This window comes from Primulina huaijiensis, chromosome 12 (assembly GCF_012295235.1).
Source record: "Primulina huaijiensis isolate GDHJ02 chromosome 12, ASM1229523v2, whole genome shotgun sequence".
Classification (NCBI taxonomy): domain Eukaryota; kingdom Viridiplantae; phylum Streptophyta; class Magnoliopsida; order Lamiales; family Gesneriaceae; genus Primulina; species Primulina huaijiensis.
Genome location: NC_133317.1, coordinates 4,519,478 through 4,538,721, shown reverse-complemented (window position 1 = coordinate 4,538,721; position 19,244 = coordinate 4,519,478). Strand labels below are relative to the sequence as shown.

The following is a 19,244-nucleotide window of genomic DNA, read 5'->3' as shown; positions in this document are numbered from 1 at the left end:
ATCAAATTTGATATTTTTATATTCAATTTTTTATATGGTTTTTAAATACAATTCAATATTTTATTTGTTTTTAAATATTAAGCCGATTTTTTTTTACTAAACTGAAAGCTAGCAAAAAAAATTTTTCCCAGAAAAACTTAGAAATTCAAATCGATTTAAAATTGATTTTTCGCTTTGTATTTGAAAAAAAGAAATAAACGAGAAATATGCTTAGGTATATTATAATAAATGTATGAAGATTTATCACAAATAAAAATAGGAAACAAATTTAAATCCCGTTAGTACTCAGCCTTATCTCTTAATTCATTTTCTGAAAACACTAAATATAACGATATTTATAATATATGAGCTAACCCCTCCGAGGAGCTCCCCGTGAGCATCAAAAGCGTGAGGGGGAGGGAGCACTACAAAAAATTTTGCATTTCGCGATGTTGACCAACGTAACAAAATATAAGAGAAACACATCGCCGAATATTTGGCGACGCCAAAACTCGTCGTGAGTTGCGTCGCAAAATGTTCATAGGCAAATGTCAATCGGGCCTTTGGCCACGCGGAAAGTAAAACGCCACTAATGGTATACGCATTTCGCGACACTGATCCTACACGTCGCCAAAAGTATTATCATGTGACGACGCCTTTCTTGCGTCGCGAAATGTATTTTTTGATTTAATTTTCTTATATTATTGTAATTATTTGGCGACGAAAAAAAACTCATGATCAAAGATATTAGATATTTGGCGACGCCCTTGACAATACCGATTTTTCTATTTTTATTCATCCTATTAAAAACATTGTCAAAATGTGTCATTTTTCGTATATTTTATCTTTGTGAATTATCTACTCTTCCACAGCACACAAACCAGAAAAAGGAGCGGACCGCTCAGGGTGAGAGTACTAACGTCACGCGCTGTCATTGTTGTGTCTGAAATGCCCCACACAATCCTCCGGCTGTCCGAAAGCAGGTACCCCAACATTGAAATCTCGACCGTTCATTATCGACCAAGAGGAGCATCCAAGTAATCTCAAGGCCAGTCCACACTATTGACTTTCCTATTTCAGAATTCGAACCTTGAAGGGGGCCTTCGTTTAAAAAAAAAGCTCGAAAAATTTAGAAGAAAGAGATTTTAAGCGCTGAAAATCTATATTCATTTGAATTTCACGAGGATTACACCCAAATCCAAGTTTCTTTCTCACTTTCACACCTCGTGCTGCTGTATACAGATTACGCATAGGATTGTTTGTGTATACACGTGTTTTGTATATGCACAAGCTACCGCGGGTTGATCTAACTTCAGTTGGAGACTCGGTATCTCAATTTGAGCTTATATGTGTCGTTTGAGCTCATAGTGTTGATGAATTTTTCCGGGGAGCCTGAGAGCTTACCGTTTCGAGGGTTTTTTGAGCGTGTGTTTACCTGTGATACGTGGGCTTCTATGCATAATCAAGGGGGCTTTCTGTAGGGTTTTGCTGCCAGGGTTGGATTTGAGTGCTGGTTCTGCTTAACTTGACTGACGGGTCTGGTTCAAGCGAAAAGTTCGGTGTTTTATATTTTTTGTAGTTGAAATTAGGGTTTCTGTATTCTTGGTTTTGAATGTTGTGTATGCATCGCGAATAGTTACTTAGGAAAATAAGATATCGGAGTGAGTAGTTTGTATGAGTGAATGATTACTAGTTCGTTCTAGAAGACAAAAGGAGAAATGTTTTATTCACAATTCATATTGGCGAAGAAAGGACCGCTGGGGACCATATGGATAGCGGCACATTTGGAGCGGAAGCTTAGAAAGAATCAGGTTGCTGATACTGATATTGGAGTCTCCGTCGGTAAAGCTCTAGTTTCCCCCTCTTTTCAAATCTAATTGATACTATATATCTATATTTATTTTATGAATGTTCTCATCGTAGATTTGCACGCCCTTGGTGACAATAATCGGATTTAAAAGATAAATTTGTAATTTTGAAATGCTTATCTTTATTGATATATTTGAAATAGAAACTCTGATGATGTGGCTATTTGGTTGTCCGTGAATTCAAATTTGGAGTTGAATAATTACAATCCGGTGCAAGTTGGAGCTTTTGTTTTCTCATATCCAGAACTTGAGGAGAAAATATCAGTTTTTGTACTACTGGTGTGCCTTATTGTACTATGGCTAATTTAATGTGCATAAGAATGTATGCTTATTAATTATTACAGGAATAAGAAGTTAATGCGAACTATTACTTATTATAATTTGTGAAATAATCACTAACTATGAGAGTATCGAGCTTAGATTGGATTGTTGAAACCTTAGTATACTATGAATGAAGGGCACTTTATTATTTTCATCACTCTTTCCATTTTTCGTGACCGATATTAAAGAGGTTATTAGGAAACTCAAATTTATTTTAAATAGAAATATTTGGCGTTAGTAAGGAAGTATCACATTTCTTTTACTTGTGAGAAATATGTCGTATTTCATAATTTTTGAGGATGTGTGTATGGATGTTTTGATATTTGTTGACTTAAGAGGTTACTTTGCAGTAAACAAACCTGATTTTTGTTTGAACCTGGAAAGAATTGCATGGTTTGACATTAATGAAGTATCTGAATCGAAGGGGATGTAAAATTGAGCTAAATATATTGGGAGCCCACAACACTACATTTTACTGAATCTGAACTTTCCACCTGGTAATACGATGTCTGCTTTCCGGGAAGAACGAGAGGGACCAGCAGATGCTTCAGGAAAAGGCAGTTTGCTTCTGTTCTCTGCCCGTAATAACAGTCTTGTTTTACAAAAGCATAGGAAAATTGAAATCGCATGGATCTGAACCTATTCATTTGATGCTACATATTTATATTCATAAATTGAGTCACTAAAAGGTTGTTGATTGCTGTTTCCTTTTTATTTTATTTTGGGCAGTTTTGCAAAAATATATGTTATTTTATCAATTATCAAAATATTATTTCCACTTCCAATTTTTGAAATTGTTTACCTTATTAATCTCCTTTCTGTATATAAAAATATTGGAACTTCTGTACGTTCCTTAGTAATGGTTCCTTTCTCATTGTTATGGTGGTCATTTTTTACATCATGGAATGTAATTTGATTATCTCGTGCAGATTCTATAATTTTTCCTGAGGTGCCGATTGCGCTTCGGTTGTCCAGCCATCTTCTGCTTGGTGTGGTGAGAATATATAATAGAAAGGTGAACTACCTCTTTGACGATTGCAGTGAGGCTTTACTCAAAGTCAAGCAGGCTTTTCGCTCTACTGCTGTGGATTTACCTCCAGAACAATCAAAGGCGCCTTATCACTCCATCACCTTGCCAGAGACATTTGACCTTGATGATTTTGAGCTTCCAGATAATGATATTTTACATGGGTTAGCTCTCACTGTTTTTAGTTTTTCACGAGAGAGCTATGAAGCATTTAAATGAGCTTCAATCTTTTGAGAAGAAAAGAAGCTTATTATAAATTCAATATGAAAAATTGAAAGATAAGATATCATTCCTATTAATTACTAACGTTACAAAGCAAAAGAAAATTACTACCCAACTTGGATGCATAATCTTTTCACGATAGATTACACATGTATTGACTCATCCTAATATAGTTTTGCCATCTGCTTAATAAAAAACCTAAATGGAATTTTTTTGAAGATCTGTCAGTTATTAAATTTGTGGCCTACTACTTGTCAACATATGCATATTGCATACACAAGTCAAGTCATTGGCTTGATAATTGATTGGAACTACTGTCTCTCTCAGATAAAGAGAGACTGGTTTCTATCTAGATGAGATGCATGACATTATATAAGACACCGAGACATCCCTAAAATTGGGCGGTTGACTGGATCTCAATGATTTTTTAGAGGACTCGAGGAGAATATTATGTGATTTAATTTTTGAAATGATATGTTTTGACTCACATGTCAACTCCTAATTTGCAGCAACTATGTGGATCATCATATTAGTTCAAGGGAGCAAATCACCCTGCAAGATTCCATGGAGGGCGTCAGTTACTCAACATCAAAGTTTGGTCTTGATGGTTCGGGCTATCCTTGCAATTCTCCAATAGTGTTCCGTATTAGCTTTTTTTAAAAACTGTTGCATCTTTTTCCTTATATTTCTTGTGGAAAAGTAATTCCAGCAACCCAAATATGAAGTTATATATTATTTTTCATTAGATTGCGATGCTTCTTCATGCATTCTTGGTCTTTAATTCCTTATTGTTGCTTCTGTTGTTCATAGAGAGATTTGGAGATGGTGATGCATCTGGATTGGACCTTGACGAGGTACACTACTCTATAGATGCTGTTATTATGTTTACTTTCTTTTAATTTTGAACTGTTGTAGACATGTTAGTATCTTATGGTGCAAACGCGGAGAATTTTATTGGTAATATAGTCATATAAGTTATACGTGAGTCGTGATATATCTATTAATGGTGTAGAACATAAATATTTTATAATTAGTGAAAATTACCTGAAAATCCTAACAATTTTTTCCTTAAAACACATTTTAATTTTGCATACTATAAAATCCAATTTGTCGACAAATTTTTTTCCATCAAATAAATTTAGGAAATATATTTGATGAGTAAATTATTTATTATTAATTTTGTAAGAATTTTATATTTTATGTAATTTTTTAACAATAATTTGTTAGTTAACACGAATTTATAAATAAATATATGAATAATTTTCTGGGACTTTTGGATGTGAAATTATTTTTAATGTGCTTTATGGAAACTTTTCCGTTATGTCGAGCGATTGAAACTTCTTTCTTTTCGTGAACTTGAACGAACTTATTTGATTCTCAGAATCTGATTTACTTTGCCTTATATATGAGCAAAACCCAAAATATTTTTTGGGGAAACATATTTCTACGTTCTTACTAATTCTTATCAGGAATAAACGTTTGACTTTACCCAAAAGACGGCTTGTATTTAATTTTCTTACATTTGTTTTATTATCTTTTGGAAAAAATTACATAAAATCCCAATATAAAAATTTTCATATCCAATAAATCCTACCAATTTTTTATTTATCTGAAATATCCATTTCTACAATTTTTATTTCCATAATACCCATATTGCTAAAATTTATTATTTTTGTACCAAAACAGCCATTACTTATATGTCAAGTAACTATTAATTAAATTTTATTTAAGACAATTTATTAAATTTCAATTTTTTAATAAATTAACTCAAATTTAATTTTTATTCTTTAACTTATTATTTAATCATACAACTTTTATATGCGTGTTTATTCACACATGATTTATTTTGCTTAAAATAAAAAATCTATACGAAATTGAATTAATTTAAAATAGTGATTTAAATTTAAAATCTTATAAATTGGGCATCAATAAATAAATTTTACCAAGAAATTAGTTAAATAATTAGTTATATTCTATTACATATTAATATAATACTATTGAATTTTAAATATTCATTAATTCTATTAGTATAACTAAATTATTTAATTTTTATAAAATAACTTTGTATTCTAATTATTTAAAAATATATCGTTTAATTTAAAATTTAATATTGTTAAAGGATATTTTTGGAATGAAAATTATGCCTTTTGATATTCTGGTTTTTTTTTTGGTTTGAAAAATAGATAATGGGTTCTCAATATTAATTCAAAAACTACTAGTGTGTTTCGGATGTGAATTTTTTTAGTTGGTTTTATAGCAGTGTTCCCTATTTTTTTTCCTGATTATTACATCTAACTAGGTATACTTTACTGCAGTAAACTACGACTTTATCAAGCCCATCTCAGTTATTTGACTATTTATATATTTGTGGAACACCTGGAATACTTTGATTTTGATACTTAGTGGGATGAGACTTGTTTTTGGTTCTATGAGCCTCTATATACCTATGAAACTGAGCGAATTTGTTCTATGATACTTTGTTCTGGTGTGAGCTTACGTCAAAATCTGCAAAATCTTCAGTAATATGTTGACATTTACACTTTGGACTGTCTAAATATTTTCAAATTGAAAATCATATTCTACTTCTGAAACTGTTTGTGAGTGAAGAAATTTAGTGAAGTTTTGCTAATTTGCAATAACCTTTTGAGTTTAAGAAGTTATTTGCTAAATGTTTTTTCATTTTGAATGATGATGACGGAAGTGACTTGGCTGGTGAAAACCTCTGATGGACAGATCCCAAGATTCTTAAATTTTATTTGATCGTGGTTATGTATACTTAGCTCTTATAAATATCTTTTCACGTTTGCTTTTCTAATCAGTCGAACATTTGCATGCAGGAATTATTTTTGCACAAAATTGGCTCTGCAGATCATGCTAATGAGAGGTTGGTTAACCTTTACCACTTGTGTTGTTTAAGTGATTTCCTTCTCTATTCAATTTATATCAGTGTTTGGAATTTTTTGGATTGTCAATCATATTTCACGGTTTGTTTACACACATGTACCATTTTTGCAATTGAATGTTTAACAGACTTGAAGTGATAGAGAAGATGCAACTGATGCATGATATATTAGTCCATTTTACATAGTGTTGTCATTGTGGCTTTGGTTCAATGGATTGATCCGAAATAGGTCGAGAATCGATTGTATTTGGTTCCAAGAGTTGATAGACATAAATTATAAGTTCAGAATCAATTTGTGCACAATTATCAAAATTCATGAATTCCAATTAAATGCTAATGTTGAATTTTTTCTGTTTGACCTTATCAGAAATCGTGACCTGCTTTTCATAAACCTAATAGTTCTTGCCATACCGTGTAAGCCCTTTTTGAGCCTATTTTCCATCAGCCGTAACTCCTCCATAGTTCACACCAGATACCCCTCTACTATGGGCCTTTTTGCTGTTCCTCTCTCCGTCTCTCCTGGATTTCCATCTATTGTTGACACCTAAGTTTTCTTAAGAATTTCTCCATAATCTATTTCCAGGATCGAACAGTATGTGGTCTTGGCGATGCCAAGTGGGAAAGACCTGGTAACGCCATTGTGTCCCCTTGTGTTGATCTCATTCTTCAGCTATCATTGATCCTTAATCAACATTGGATGCTCAGAATACATTATTCATTTTGCAATTCGATTTTTCAAGAGAAAATGCCCTTTTGATATGTGTAAACCATATCGTTTGATATTTTGGGCATGTTTTAAGCTTGGGGTGATGTAAAATGTATGGGTTATTTTGAGCATGTTTGGATGGGTGAAACAGTGACGTTCTAATGGAAATGGGATTGATTGTTCTTTAGTGGCTTTGGTCATTATCTTGCTTCCATGCTGTTAGGTAAGGTGTGGGGCCCACACATTAAATAAAATAAAAAAAGATGCTTTCTCACAATCCCACATCGAAAGAATCTGAAAAGTTGTTGGAGGGAATTAGTTATAAATAGAGCTCAATTCCTTCAGTTATTGTATCACAAAATCAAAAGCTTTTCAGCTTTGATAAAAAAAGAGTACATAGAAAAAAAAGTGTATTTTTTTCTTGAGTGCGAGAATTCTCTTTGTGTGAGTTAGAAATTATTTTTTCGGTATACTCGGGTTGGGAGTGTGAGAAATATTGAGTGTATTGGTGTATACATTTGTTGTAATATTTCTTCCAGTTATAAAAGTTGCAGTGCGCCGTGGACGTAGCCTATATTGGGTGAACCACGTAAATCTTTGTGTTCTTGTTGGTTATTTTATTCCGCATTTTTTTGTATTTTTATCATCGTGATTGGCATCGCTTTGGTGTAATTCCCCAACAACTGGTATCAGAGCCTTGTTGTGAAAATTCTTAAGAATTCTGAGTATGCTCTGTGGTTGCAGCTTTGTCTGATCTTCCAAATCAGAAAAGATTTTTTAGATTTTTTGCTAAGGCTAGAGAAGTGATAGCCGGAGATGATGGATCAGGACCGGGAATCAACAAGTTCAACGGTACAGATTTTACGTTCTGGCGACTACAAATTATTGATTATTTGTATAGCAAGAAGTTGCATCAACCTCTGTCTGGAAAGAAGCCGAAAAAGATGGAGGATGATGACTGGAAGCTTCTTGACCGAGAAGTGTTAGGTGTAATACGATTGACCCCAACGAAGAACGTGACACATAACGTGGCGGAGGCAAAAACAACGGAGGAGATGATGTCCATTTTGTCGGACATTTACGAAAAGTCATCGGCAAATAATAAAGTACATCTCATGAAGAAGTTATTTAACTTAAAGATGAGAGAAGATGCATCGATGACTAAACACATCAATGAATTCAACACGATTGTTTCACAGCTGACATCGGTTGAAATTAAATTTGATGATGAGATTCGGGCACTTATTCTTTTGGCGTCTTTACCAGACAATTGGAAACCGATGCGGGCAGCGGTTAGCAACTCTGTTGGAAAAAGAAAGCTACAATTCAATGATGTCAGAGATCAAATTCTTGCTGAAGAAGTTCGTAGGATGGATTCTGGTGAAGGAACATCATAAAGTTCTGCTCTAAATCTCGAGAATAGAGGAAGGGGCAGGAGTGGCGAAAAGAGTTTTAACCAACGACATGGTAGATCCAAGTCGAGAAACGGAAAAGACAAAAGCAATTTTGAAAAGAATGTGAAGTGTTGGAGCTGTGGTGAGACTGGTCACTTGAAAAAGAATTGCAGATCAACAAAGAACGACGCTAATGTTGTTACTGAGGAGGTACATGATGCTCTATTACTATCCATGGAAAGCTCGGTTTATTCTTGGGTTATGGACTCGGGAGCTTCGTTTCATACCACTGGTAATCGTGATGTATTCGATAATTACATTGCGGGAGATTACGGAAAAGTTTTCCTGGCTGATGGAAAACCTTTGGAAATTGTTGGTATGGGTGATATCCGGATGAAGATGACAAATGGATCTGTCTGGAAAATCAACAAAGTAAGGCATGTACCAAAGTTGACACACAATCTGATTTCAGTGGGACAGCTTGACGACGAAGGTCATAAGGTGACCTTTGGTGATGGTTCTTGGAAAGTAAAAAAGGGAGCCATGATTGTTGCTCGAGGAAAGAAAACTGGAACACTGTATATGACTTCCGGTTTGAGAAATAAATTAGCGGCTGTGGATGCTGGAGCTAATTCAAGTCTATGGCATAGTAGGCTTAGGGATACGAGTGAGAAGGGAATGAAGATGCTTGTTTCAAACTCAAAGCTACCGGAATTAAAGATCGTTGAACACAAGCTGTGTGAAGCTGTATTTTTTGGAAAGCAGAAAAAAGTGAGCTTTTCAAAAGAGGTTAGAGAACCGAAATCAGCGGATTTGGAGCTGGCACATACTGATATATGTGGACCATCTTCTGTGACATCCCTTGGAGATCACTCAAGATATTATGGCACTACTGTTGACGATTCGATCAGGAAATTTTGGGTTTATTTTGTGAAAAATAAATCGGATATTTGAGACCTTTAAACAGTGGGAGTTAGCCATGAAGGATGTGATGGATTCACTGTCATCCAATCACATGTGGGAGTTGTAAGAACTTCCTGAAGGTAAAAAGGTTTTACATAGCAAGTGGGAGTACCGGTTAGAACATGACGGTAGCAAGCGGTACAAAGAAATATTTGTTGTAAAAAGATGAAAAGGAAGTCATTGGTTACACTGATATTTTCTCTCTGGTGGTAAAGTTAACTACTATCAGGAGTGTACTTGGATTGATGGTAAAAGAAGATTTACATCTGGAATAGTTAGATGTAAAGACGAGGTTTCTTCATGGAAAGCTAGATGAAGAAATGAATCAATCACAGGGATTTGAATTACGAGAGAAAGAGAAAATGGTGTGCAAACTTCAGAAGAGCTGGTGGTCTCAAACAAGCTCCAAGACAGTGGTACAAGAAGTTTGATGGGGTAATGAAAAATGATGGTTTTCTAAGGTATCAGGCTGATCACTGTTGTTATGTGAAGCTTGATGGTTATTATCTCATACTACTGATATATGTAGATGATATGTTGATAGCAGGAGCTTGTCTGGACGAGATTGATAAACTCGAGAAAGAGTTATCAAAGGAATTTGCTTTGAAAGATTTGGGTGCTGCAAAACAAATCCTTGGAATGGGGATCCTTAGAGATCGGGTGAATAGAGTCTTGAAGCTTGAGAAGATTCCTGGAAGCAAGAATCCAGCTGATATGCTCACCAAGACTGTTATCATTGGAAAACTGAAGTTGTTTTTGACTTCAGTTGGTCTCCTGGACTAACAAAGGAGGTATGAGCTGCTGCACTGATGATGTGAAGACATGATTGAAATCAAGTCTTCAAGTGGGAGAATTGTTAGGTAAGGTGTGGGGCCCACACATTAAATAAAATAAAAAAAGATGCTTTCTCACAATCCCACATCGAAAGAAACTGAATAGTTGTTGGAGGGAATTAGTTATAAATAGAGCTCAATTCCTTCAGTTATTGTATCTCAAAATCAAAAGCTTTCCAGCTTTGATAAAAAGAGAGTACATAGAAAAAAAGATTGTATTATGGTCTTGAGTGCGAGAATTCTTTTTGTGTGAGTGAGAGAAATTATTTTCTCGGTATACTCGGGTTGGGAGTGTGAGAAATATTGAGTGTATTGGTGTATACACTTGTTGTAATATTTCTTCCAGTTATAAAAGTTGCAGTGCTCCGTGGACGTAGCCTATATTGGGTGAACCACGTAAATATTTGTGTTCTTGTTGTTTATTTTATTCCGCATTTTTGGGTACTATTATCATCGTGATTGGCATCGCTTCGGTGTAATTCCCCAACACATGCTTCATAATTTGCACAATACCGAGGATTGATGTTTATCCATTTATTTTATTGTTGTTCTTTGCTCGACATTGATTTTTATTTGATTTCATTAATTAATAAATAATAAAGTTAATTTAAGTTTTTGAATTAGGAGAAAAATTACTTGGAAATTTTTTACTATGTTTGATTCAATCGATCCACTCGGATACCCTTCAGCCCAACCCATTAGCTCCCACCCTATTTACACGAAGTCTATGGCCATTTTGGTTTATTTCGAAAAGTTGCTTGTATTGGTTCTCTTTCTTTTTATGTGCTTGATGCTTGTTTATCATTTAATCGCTAATTTTAGGTTTGGCTGGGATATATGGTGGCTCTCTGAATATCTGTGTATAAGAAATATGAGAATATGTTGCATTATCAAATTATAGAAACACAGTGAATTGTGCTAATACCCTACCCTTTTTCTTTAAAATTGCTAATGGTGCATTATCATCTGAACAATCTTCTGATTCTGTTACTGCTCTATCTGAAATAATTTAACCTCACTGCCCATCTTTATTCGTCTGTCTGAAATATTTTTATTTCCTATTATCAGTTTTAATCAGCTTGTATTATTCAATGGTGATAGTTGCTGTGCTCAGTTCTTTACTTTATAAAAGCATACTGATGACACAACATCTTTGTGATACCAGTGCTGAACCTCAGGCCACATTTGGATCAATTGCCACTCCCAGGCAAGATGGGCAATACGAAGATAATGATATCAATTTAGAAAACATGGTAATTTTGGAGCTCTATAATTATTAATAGATAGCTTTGCTGTCATCTATCCTTCATTTCCCATTTCTCAATTCTCATTGATATTGCGTTTATAGAAAATATTTCATTTAACAATATTTTTATTTTTTATTGCTTCTGTTGGTTTGTTTCACAAGAAGTTGAAATGTTCATTGTGTAGAAATTTGATTTTTCTTTGGTGACTTTCTTATGCAGGTTGATGGTGCTGATGAATTCACTAATCTCGTGGACAATGCTCATGCTCCATGTACTCCTAGACTGGTAGAGGAACCAAATCTCTCCAGTGTTCAAGAGGTTTCAGCATGTGATGACCATCTGGAATCAGAATATCATTTAACTGAATCTAATTTGCGAGATAGTTCAAAAAGTATTATGTTTGAGGATAAACAAGAAGTACACTGGGGTTCACGTGATGGTACGAATTGTGGTGCAACTCGTGATGTTCCACTAGGGGAGAATGGATACCAATCAGGTGTCCTGGAAATCAAAGACTCGAAACAACAGGGAGAATCTACCTTCATTGAGGCTCATGTTGAACGTGTATCGTTAGATGAGTCCTCATCAGTGTATAAGCCCTCTTCTGTGTTGGCTGATCAGATTGAGGCATCTGATGTTAACTATAGGGTAGATATAACGAATGAAACTGTCAATGAAGAGACACCACATTGTCGTGTAGTGGATGAGCCATGTGATGATGAAGGTCTCAATACAATTGGCTCTGAGAGTGTTGCAATAAAAGATCAATCATCACTTGGGGTTGAAGTGATTGGAAGTTTCGGAAGTGCACCGAATAATGAGAAATCATATCTCAATATTCAAACTCAGGGTTATCAGGAACCTACAGATTCCTCTGTTTTTGAACAGGATGTTCTTGAAAATGTTGCGACAAGTGAAACCCCATTTCTCAGGCCATGCAATTCAAACTTGGAACAACCTGATATTACAAATACTGGATGTAGCGTGTCCGCTGATGCTAATGTACTCACTGATATCACTGCTTTGGCTACGTCTGGAAGGGAGACAGCTATAACAGGTTGGTTGATCAAGCATAATACTTGATAATCTATGACAAAGTGGAAGTTCCAAATTACGCCCTGGCTTATCCACACTATAAATTAAGCAAGAGAATATCATCATAACTATCTTTAGTTTTTCTGTGTGACCTTTTTCAGTTTACAAAATTACCACCCTGAATAACTACACCTATATCCTTGTGTTATTTTTTTGGTCTATTCTCAAGTTCATTTATTTCATTCAATAATTATGTAATAAACATAATTGTATTTTTAATATTGCAAAAATCCTGAAATTGAAATCCCTTTTTGCGAAAAAGGAAAATATCACTAATAAGCATGCATGTGGTTTGATCGATAGTTTCCCTAAACAGATTTGGTTGTGCATAGTAGTGATTGTCATTTCAATGTGTAAATCTCTTTGATTTGATATAAATGGCCTTAATTTTATCACTGATAATCCAGAACAAAGTTTGAAGGCAAATCACATGCAAGAACAATTATCACATAAAGATATTGATGAGTCATCCAGTCAACCTGATGGTCAAGTGTGTAACGCAAATTCTCAGGGAAGGCTAGTAGAAAATTTAAATAGTTTTGAGGAATCTCAGATACCTGCTCCTGAAAAACTGCTTTCAGTACCTGATGTGTGTGCAGATCTACATAGAAATGTGCTTGAAGAGGTTTTGCCAAAGGACTTTGAAGGGCTTGATGAAGGTGATGCTGGCAGCAAAACCTTAACGGGTAAAAAACGCAGCTTTACTGAAAGTACTCTGACAGAGCAGAGTCTGAATTCTGCTGAATCTTCGAGACTAGTTCGTGTTAAAAGAACTGCAGAGTCTATTCCTGATGATGATGATTTGTTGTCTTCCATTTTAGGTACATAGTACTTTCTTCATCAACTAGATTTCTACTGACTGGTTTCTAATTTATCAGAAAATTACTTTTTCAGTTGGAAGAAGATCGTCAGCTATGAAAGTGAAGCCCACACCTCCTTTTTCTGAGGTGACATCTATGAAACGTAATCGTTCTGCTTCCCGTTCAGGTCCTCCGAAAAGAAAAGTGCTGATGGATGATACCATGGTTTTACATGGAGAGTATGTTCCTTTTTTTGGACTTGATATTGTATTTTTCTTTTTTTTTTTGATACGAAACTATTTTTCATTAAAATAAGTAGTCGGATTACAATGGATAATAATCCTAAGAACTAGATTAGAAATAAATTAAAATAAAATCTTTAAACCAAACTCAACAACAAACAAACTTCCAATCTCTGATGACATCCGCAATAAGTAAATGCTTAAACTCCGGTAACATTGTTGTCCAAGTCGCAACCCTGAATTTGATCTTTGCCCATACTTTGTCCAAAAACTCTCCCGAATCCGCAAACAATCTACTGTTCCTCTCTAACCACAGAGACCAAAAGATGGCGTGCACAGTCAAAAACCAGAATCTGTTGTTCTTTCTTCTGTCTGTCAGAGTCGTCTCCATGATAAATAATTCCCGAGCCTTTCTTGGAAAGATCCAATCGAAACGCAGCTCTTGCAGTACTCTTGTCCAAATTGCACGTGAAAAAGAACAATGCAACAAAAGATGGTCTTGGTTTTCTTCATTTTTCCGGCATAGATTACACCATTGCGGGCTTAATGCGCAGCTGGGCCACCTTTTCTGCAACAAGTCGCCAGTTGGCAATTTTCCCAACGCCACTATCCACGAGAAGACTTGAACCTTGTACGGGATCGGTATTTTCCAGATATTGTCGTGGTAAGGAAATGTAGGGAAAGCTGTAACCGGGAAAAAAGAAGCGTAGAAAGACCGAACTGAAAAAATCCCCGATGGATCCCCCAACCACACTCTAAAATCACTCGTACCCCTCTCCAACCTAACCGTGTCCAAAATCCCCAAAAGATCAATGAATTCTTTTAATTCTACCTCATTTAAGGCTCTCCTGAACCGCACGTCCCAATGAAAAATATTATTATTAACTCCACTATCAATTACATCTAAAAAACTGGATATAGTTTTATTAATGGAAGAGGATATCAAAAACAGAGATGGAAAACAATCTTTGAACGACAAAACACCGCCCCCCATATATCTTCCCAAAATCGAATCAAATTGCCCTGTTCGTCACACAAATATTCCCCAACCCCAGTCCTCCCCTCTCCTTTGGCTTACAAACTTGTTTCCACCCAACTACATGGCAATGCGTCTCCCCATCCGCTCCGTCCCATATAAAGTCCCTCATCAATTTTTCCATTTTTTTCGCCACCCTAATTGGCACTCTAAAGAGAGACATATAGTAAGTCGGCATCGCGCCTAAGACAGCCTTAATCAAAGTGAGTCGACCTCCTCGTGAGAGGAAAGACTTTTTCCAACTTGCTAGTTTCTTTGACATTTTTGATAATACTGGCTCCCAAAATTTAGCAGACTTAGGGTCACCTCCCAACGGCGCCCCAAGGTACTTGATCGGCCAATTCTCTCTTTTGCACCCAATTTCTCGAGCCATGGCCTCAACTTCCTCTTCCAAAACATTTAATCCCAAGACAACGCTTTTTTCCAAATTGATTTTCAATCCTGATTTAAGAGTGAAGTTGTTGAGAATTTCCAATAGTGCTAAAAGATGCCCATCCGACTGGACAAAAAACAATGTATCGTATGCGAATTAGATATGTGATATTTCGATTTTGTCTCTCCCCACCACCAATCCTCTTACCTCATTCACAGTCTTGGCCTTATCAACCAATCGACCCAAACAATCAATCACAAGGTTAAAGAGGAAAGGGGATAGTGGATCCCCTTGTCGAATGCCTCTCTCCCCAAGGAATTTTCCCCGCGGTCTACCGTTAATGAATATCGAAAAAGAAACATTCGAAACATAGCCTTTAATCCACGACCTCCATCTTGTCCGAAAACCCTTCATTTGCATCACAAAATCAAGAAATCTCCAATCAACGTTGTCGTAGGCTTTTTCCAAATCAACCTTAAAAACCCAACCCTTTTTTTTCCTGCGATGTTCCTCTACTATATCATTCGCTATCAGACAACAATCCAAAATTTGTCTTCCTTTAATAAAAGCGCACTGACTCTCTGAAATTGTCTTTCCCAAAACATTCTTCAATCTGTTTGCCAAAACCTTAGCCAAAATCTTATACAGACTCGTTGTCAAGCTGATTGTGCGAAAATCTTTAACTTTGGTTGCATCTTGTTTCTTTGAGATTAGGCAGATATAGGTTTCATTAGTAATGGCATTTACAATGCCACCATCAAAAAATTCAGCAAACACCTTAAATAAATATGCTTTTACCGTATCCCAGTTCTTATGAAAGAAGGCCATTGTAAATCCATCCGGCCATGGTGCTTTGTTCCCATCGCAATCAAAAACATCCCTCTTAATCTCATCTTCAGGAAATGCAATCTCCAACCAACTCCTCTGCTTCAATCGTGTCTAAGGGACACCATTCCAAACCATCGAAACCTCCACCATCCCCGTCAGATTTCCGGTAGAGATGTTTGTAGTAGCTGACAATGTTTTCCTCAACCTGATTCTCTTCCGTAACCACAGACCCATCTTCCAACTCCAGTTTTTCTATTATTGATCTGTTTCTACGATTGTTGAGTAAAGCATGGAAGAATCTTGAATTCTGGTCACCTTCCCTTAGCCATTTCACTTTTGCTTTTTGACTGTCCATTTGAAATTTTCTAAGCGACGTCACTTCCAGTTCCGTCTTCATTTTCTTTCTTTATCGACATGCCACTATCGATGCTTGCATATTAAAGTTGAACATGTTGAATGGCTGGATTGTGTGTTTGAGACTTTACTTATCATAAGATAAACTAGATAGGTTGTTGCTATCACCTTTGTCGATTTCATTCTCATTTGTGTTATTTCTTGTTTACACCAGTTTCTTTCATTATTTTAACAATGATTTAGGTTTAATAGGAAAATTTATTTCTTTGCGTGATGCATTCTATGACATCATATTAATCATTCGGATTTGCTGCCTCGTTGCGCTGAACCATCAAGTTTGTGTCTAACTTTTAGTATTGAATTTTTTGCTTGCTGCTTGTTTCATTATTCTTAATACTATATCTTTGTTCCTTGAAAGTACTATACGAGAGCAGCTGACAAACACTGAAGACATACGGCGTGTAAGAAAGAAAGCTCCTTGCACACGCCCTGAAATTTCAATGATTCAAAAACAGTTTTCGGAAGATGAAATTTTCCTGGAAGCAATACTTACAGGTGAGATTATTATAGTAATATCCTCCTTACTGCGCTGTATTTATATTGTAATTTCAAATATTGAAAAGATATTTTATTAAACTCTATATGGTTCATATCAGGACCTATCAATCTGATTGCGAGCCTGTTGTGCACAAGCTCTTTTCTTCAGAAGACCGACTTTTTTTTATTGTTTGGACTTTGGCATCATATTAGTTCTTCATTTTCTAGTTGAGACCTTTAATAATGAAAAGTGTCCTTACAGAGTACTTGTTTCGTGACTGATTCATTTTCTGCTATAGATAATATACTACTAACAAAACAATGTGGTGGGTTGCACAAACCTGGTCTAGGATATAGTTTCCTTGAAGTTTCTGGTTTTGCTACTCATACAAAATTGTTGATCAATTTCTCTGTGGTAGAATATACGAGTAGCTTGTATTGGTCTTTGGATTTCCTCCTATTTTCATTTCTTCCTCTATTTATTGAATATTTGAGGAAATTTTTGACAGGAGCAAGTGTCACTTTCTTGACAATTTAATGTTTTCCTTCGCCATTTATTTGTGCGTGAGTAGAAAATTAAGAATGTCTAAGGGCATTCTTTATGCTAATTTGGTTTATATATTTAGGCATGTCAATCGAGTTGGCAACTTTGTACAGTAAAGTAAGAGATATTGGTGGAATCAGAATTTGCGAGAGTGGTGCAATGGGTGCTTCTGTTGATGTTGTGGCTGAGTCGAAGCTACCTTCTCAAAATAATGAAAACGTTGTTTCCCTTGAAACTGTGGCTGATACGAATTTATATTCTTATAAGGAGAAAAATGATACCTTTCTTGAAACTACAGTTGAATCACATTTATCTTCTCAAAATGCTGAGAATGTTTTGAGTTCGTTTATAGAAAGTGACAATAAGTTCAGTAGGCCTAATGTGGCCGAACATAGTGGAATGGGGGCAAACTGTGAACCAAGTTTGGTCAGTGATAATGAGATAGTTATTCCCTGTGAGAATCTTCTGCTAAGAGATGGCATTCTGGAGGAAGGCGATGTCAGTCAAGACCAGATTGAGGTTATTTATGTTGTGGAGACCAATGTTTCACAACAGGAGCTTGTTATGGACGTAACTGGTGTGGAAACAAGTGATAATATTTTTAATGCGGCTGATGCTGATATTATTACTGAGCCTGAGTCAATTGAGCATGCTGATTGGAATAATGATACAGCTGATAGGCTTCAGGCAGGGTCAAATGAGAACTGTGAGAAAAACTCTTCCTTGAATGACGATGAACCTGATGTTTTACTGGAGCAGAAGGCTGATACACCTACTGTTGGGTTGGACCCCACAGTAATGGATTTAGAAAATGGACAAGTAATTGGTGTAGATGAAAAAGAACAGAAGAATTTTTTTATTAATGAAATCAGTCCTGGGTTCGGCCTTCATGATCGAGATGTAAGTTTCTCTTTCTTTGCTACGCGTTTCGTATAAGTCAAAATCTGTGTCTTTGACTTTTTGTAGGTTTGACCAGTCAAATACGTCAAAATCCACTTCATTGACTTTTTGTAGGATACGCCATGGATACGATGGACATACGTTTTGGCCAAAAAAAAATTTGAACTGTTTTGTTTTGTTTTTTGACTTTTTCTTCTTAAATCACTCATATGAAGTTGCACATTGTATATATTTACATTAGTGTGTGTGTGTGTGTGTGTGTGTGTATAATCGTCGTATCCTAGTCGTATCATGTCTTATATTTTCAAAATTTACCATATCGTTATATCCGTATCGTATCGACGATACGATACCATATTCATGCTACATAGCCTTGTTGCCAAATATTATTGTAACTCTGACCTTAAGAAATCATTCTACTTTTACTTTTGTCTATATATTTATGAATTGAACTTTTCAGTTTGAGCTAAAGCTTCCCTTAACTTTGTGACATTGCTAATTTTGGTTAATTTTGTTCATACGATACCATATTCATGCTACATAGCCTTGTTGCCAAATATTATTGTAACTCTGACCTTAAGAAATCATTCTACTTTTACTTTTGTCTATATATTTATGAATTGAACTTTTCAGTTTGAGCTAAAGCTTCCCTTAACTTTGTGACATTGCTAATTTTGGTTAATTTTGTTCATACGATACCATATTCATGCTACATAGCCTTGTTGCCAAATATTATTGTAACTCTGACCTTAAGAAATCATTCTACTTTTACTTTTGTCTATATATTTATGAATTGAACTTTTCAGTTTGAGCTAAAGCTTCCCTTAACTTTGTGACATTGCTAATTTTGGTTAATTTTGTTCATACGATACCATATTCATGCTACATAGCCTTGTTGCCAAATATTATTGTAACTCTGACCTTAAGAAATCATTCTACTTTTACTTTTGTCTATATATTTATGAATTGAACTTTTCAGTTTGAGCTAAAGCTTCCCTTAACTTTGTGACATTGCTAATTTTGGTTAATTTTGTTCATACGATACCATATTCATGCTACATAGCCTTGTTGCC

The 19,244-nt window shown here is 35.4% G+C and overlaps 1 protein-coding gene across 1 annotated transcript; it reads left to right on the top strand.

Moving 5' to 3' along the window:
* Window positions 1-1,022: 1,022 nt before the first annotated feature.
* LOC140990718 (sister chromatid cohesion 1 protein 4-like) lies at window positions 1,023-18,300 on the top strand. Its single transcript, XM_073460552.1, has 11 exons — window positions 1,023-1,821; window positions 3,098-3,359; window positions 3,927-4,024; window positions 4,228-4,271; window positions 6,255-6,301; window positions 11,381-11,468; window positions 11,682-12,519; window positions 12,965-13,378; window positions 13,452-13,596; window positions 16,609-16,745; window positions 17,354-18,300. The coding sequence occupies exons 1-11, from the start codon at window positions 1,698-1,700 to the stop codon at window positions 18,205-18,207; spliced, it is 3,051 nt and encodes a 1,016-aa protein (XP_073316653.1). The 5' UTR covers window positions 1,023-1,697; the 3' UTR covers window positions 18,208-18,300.
* Window positions 18,301-19,244: the final 944 nt, after the last annotated feature.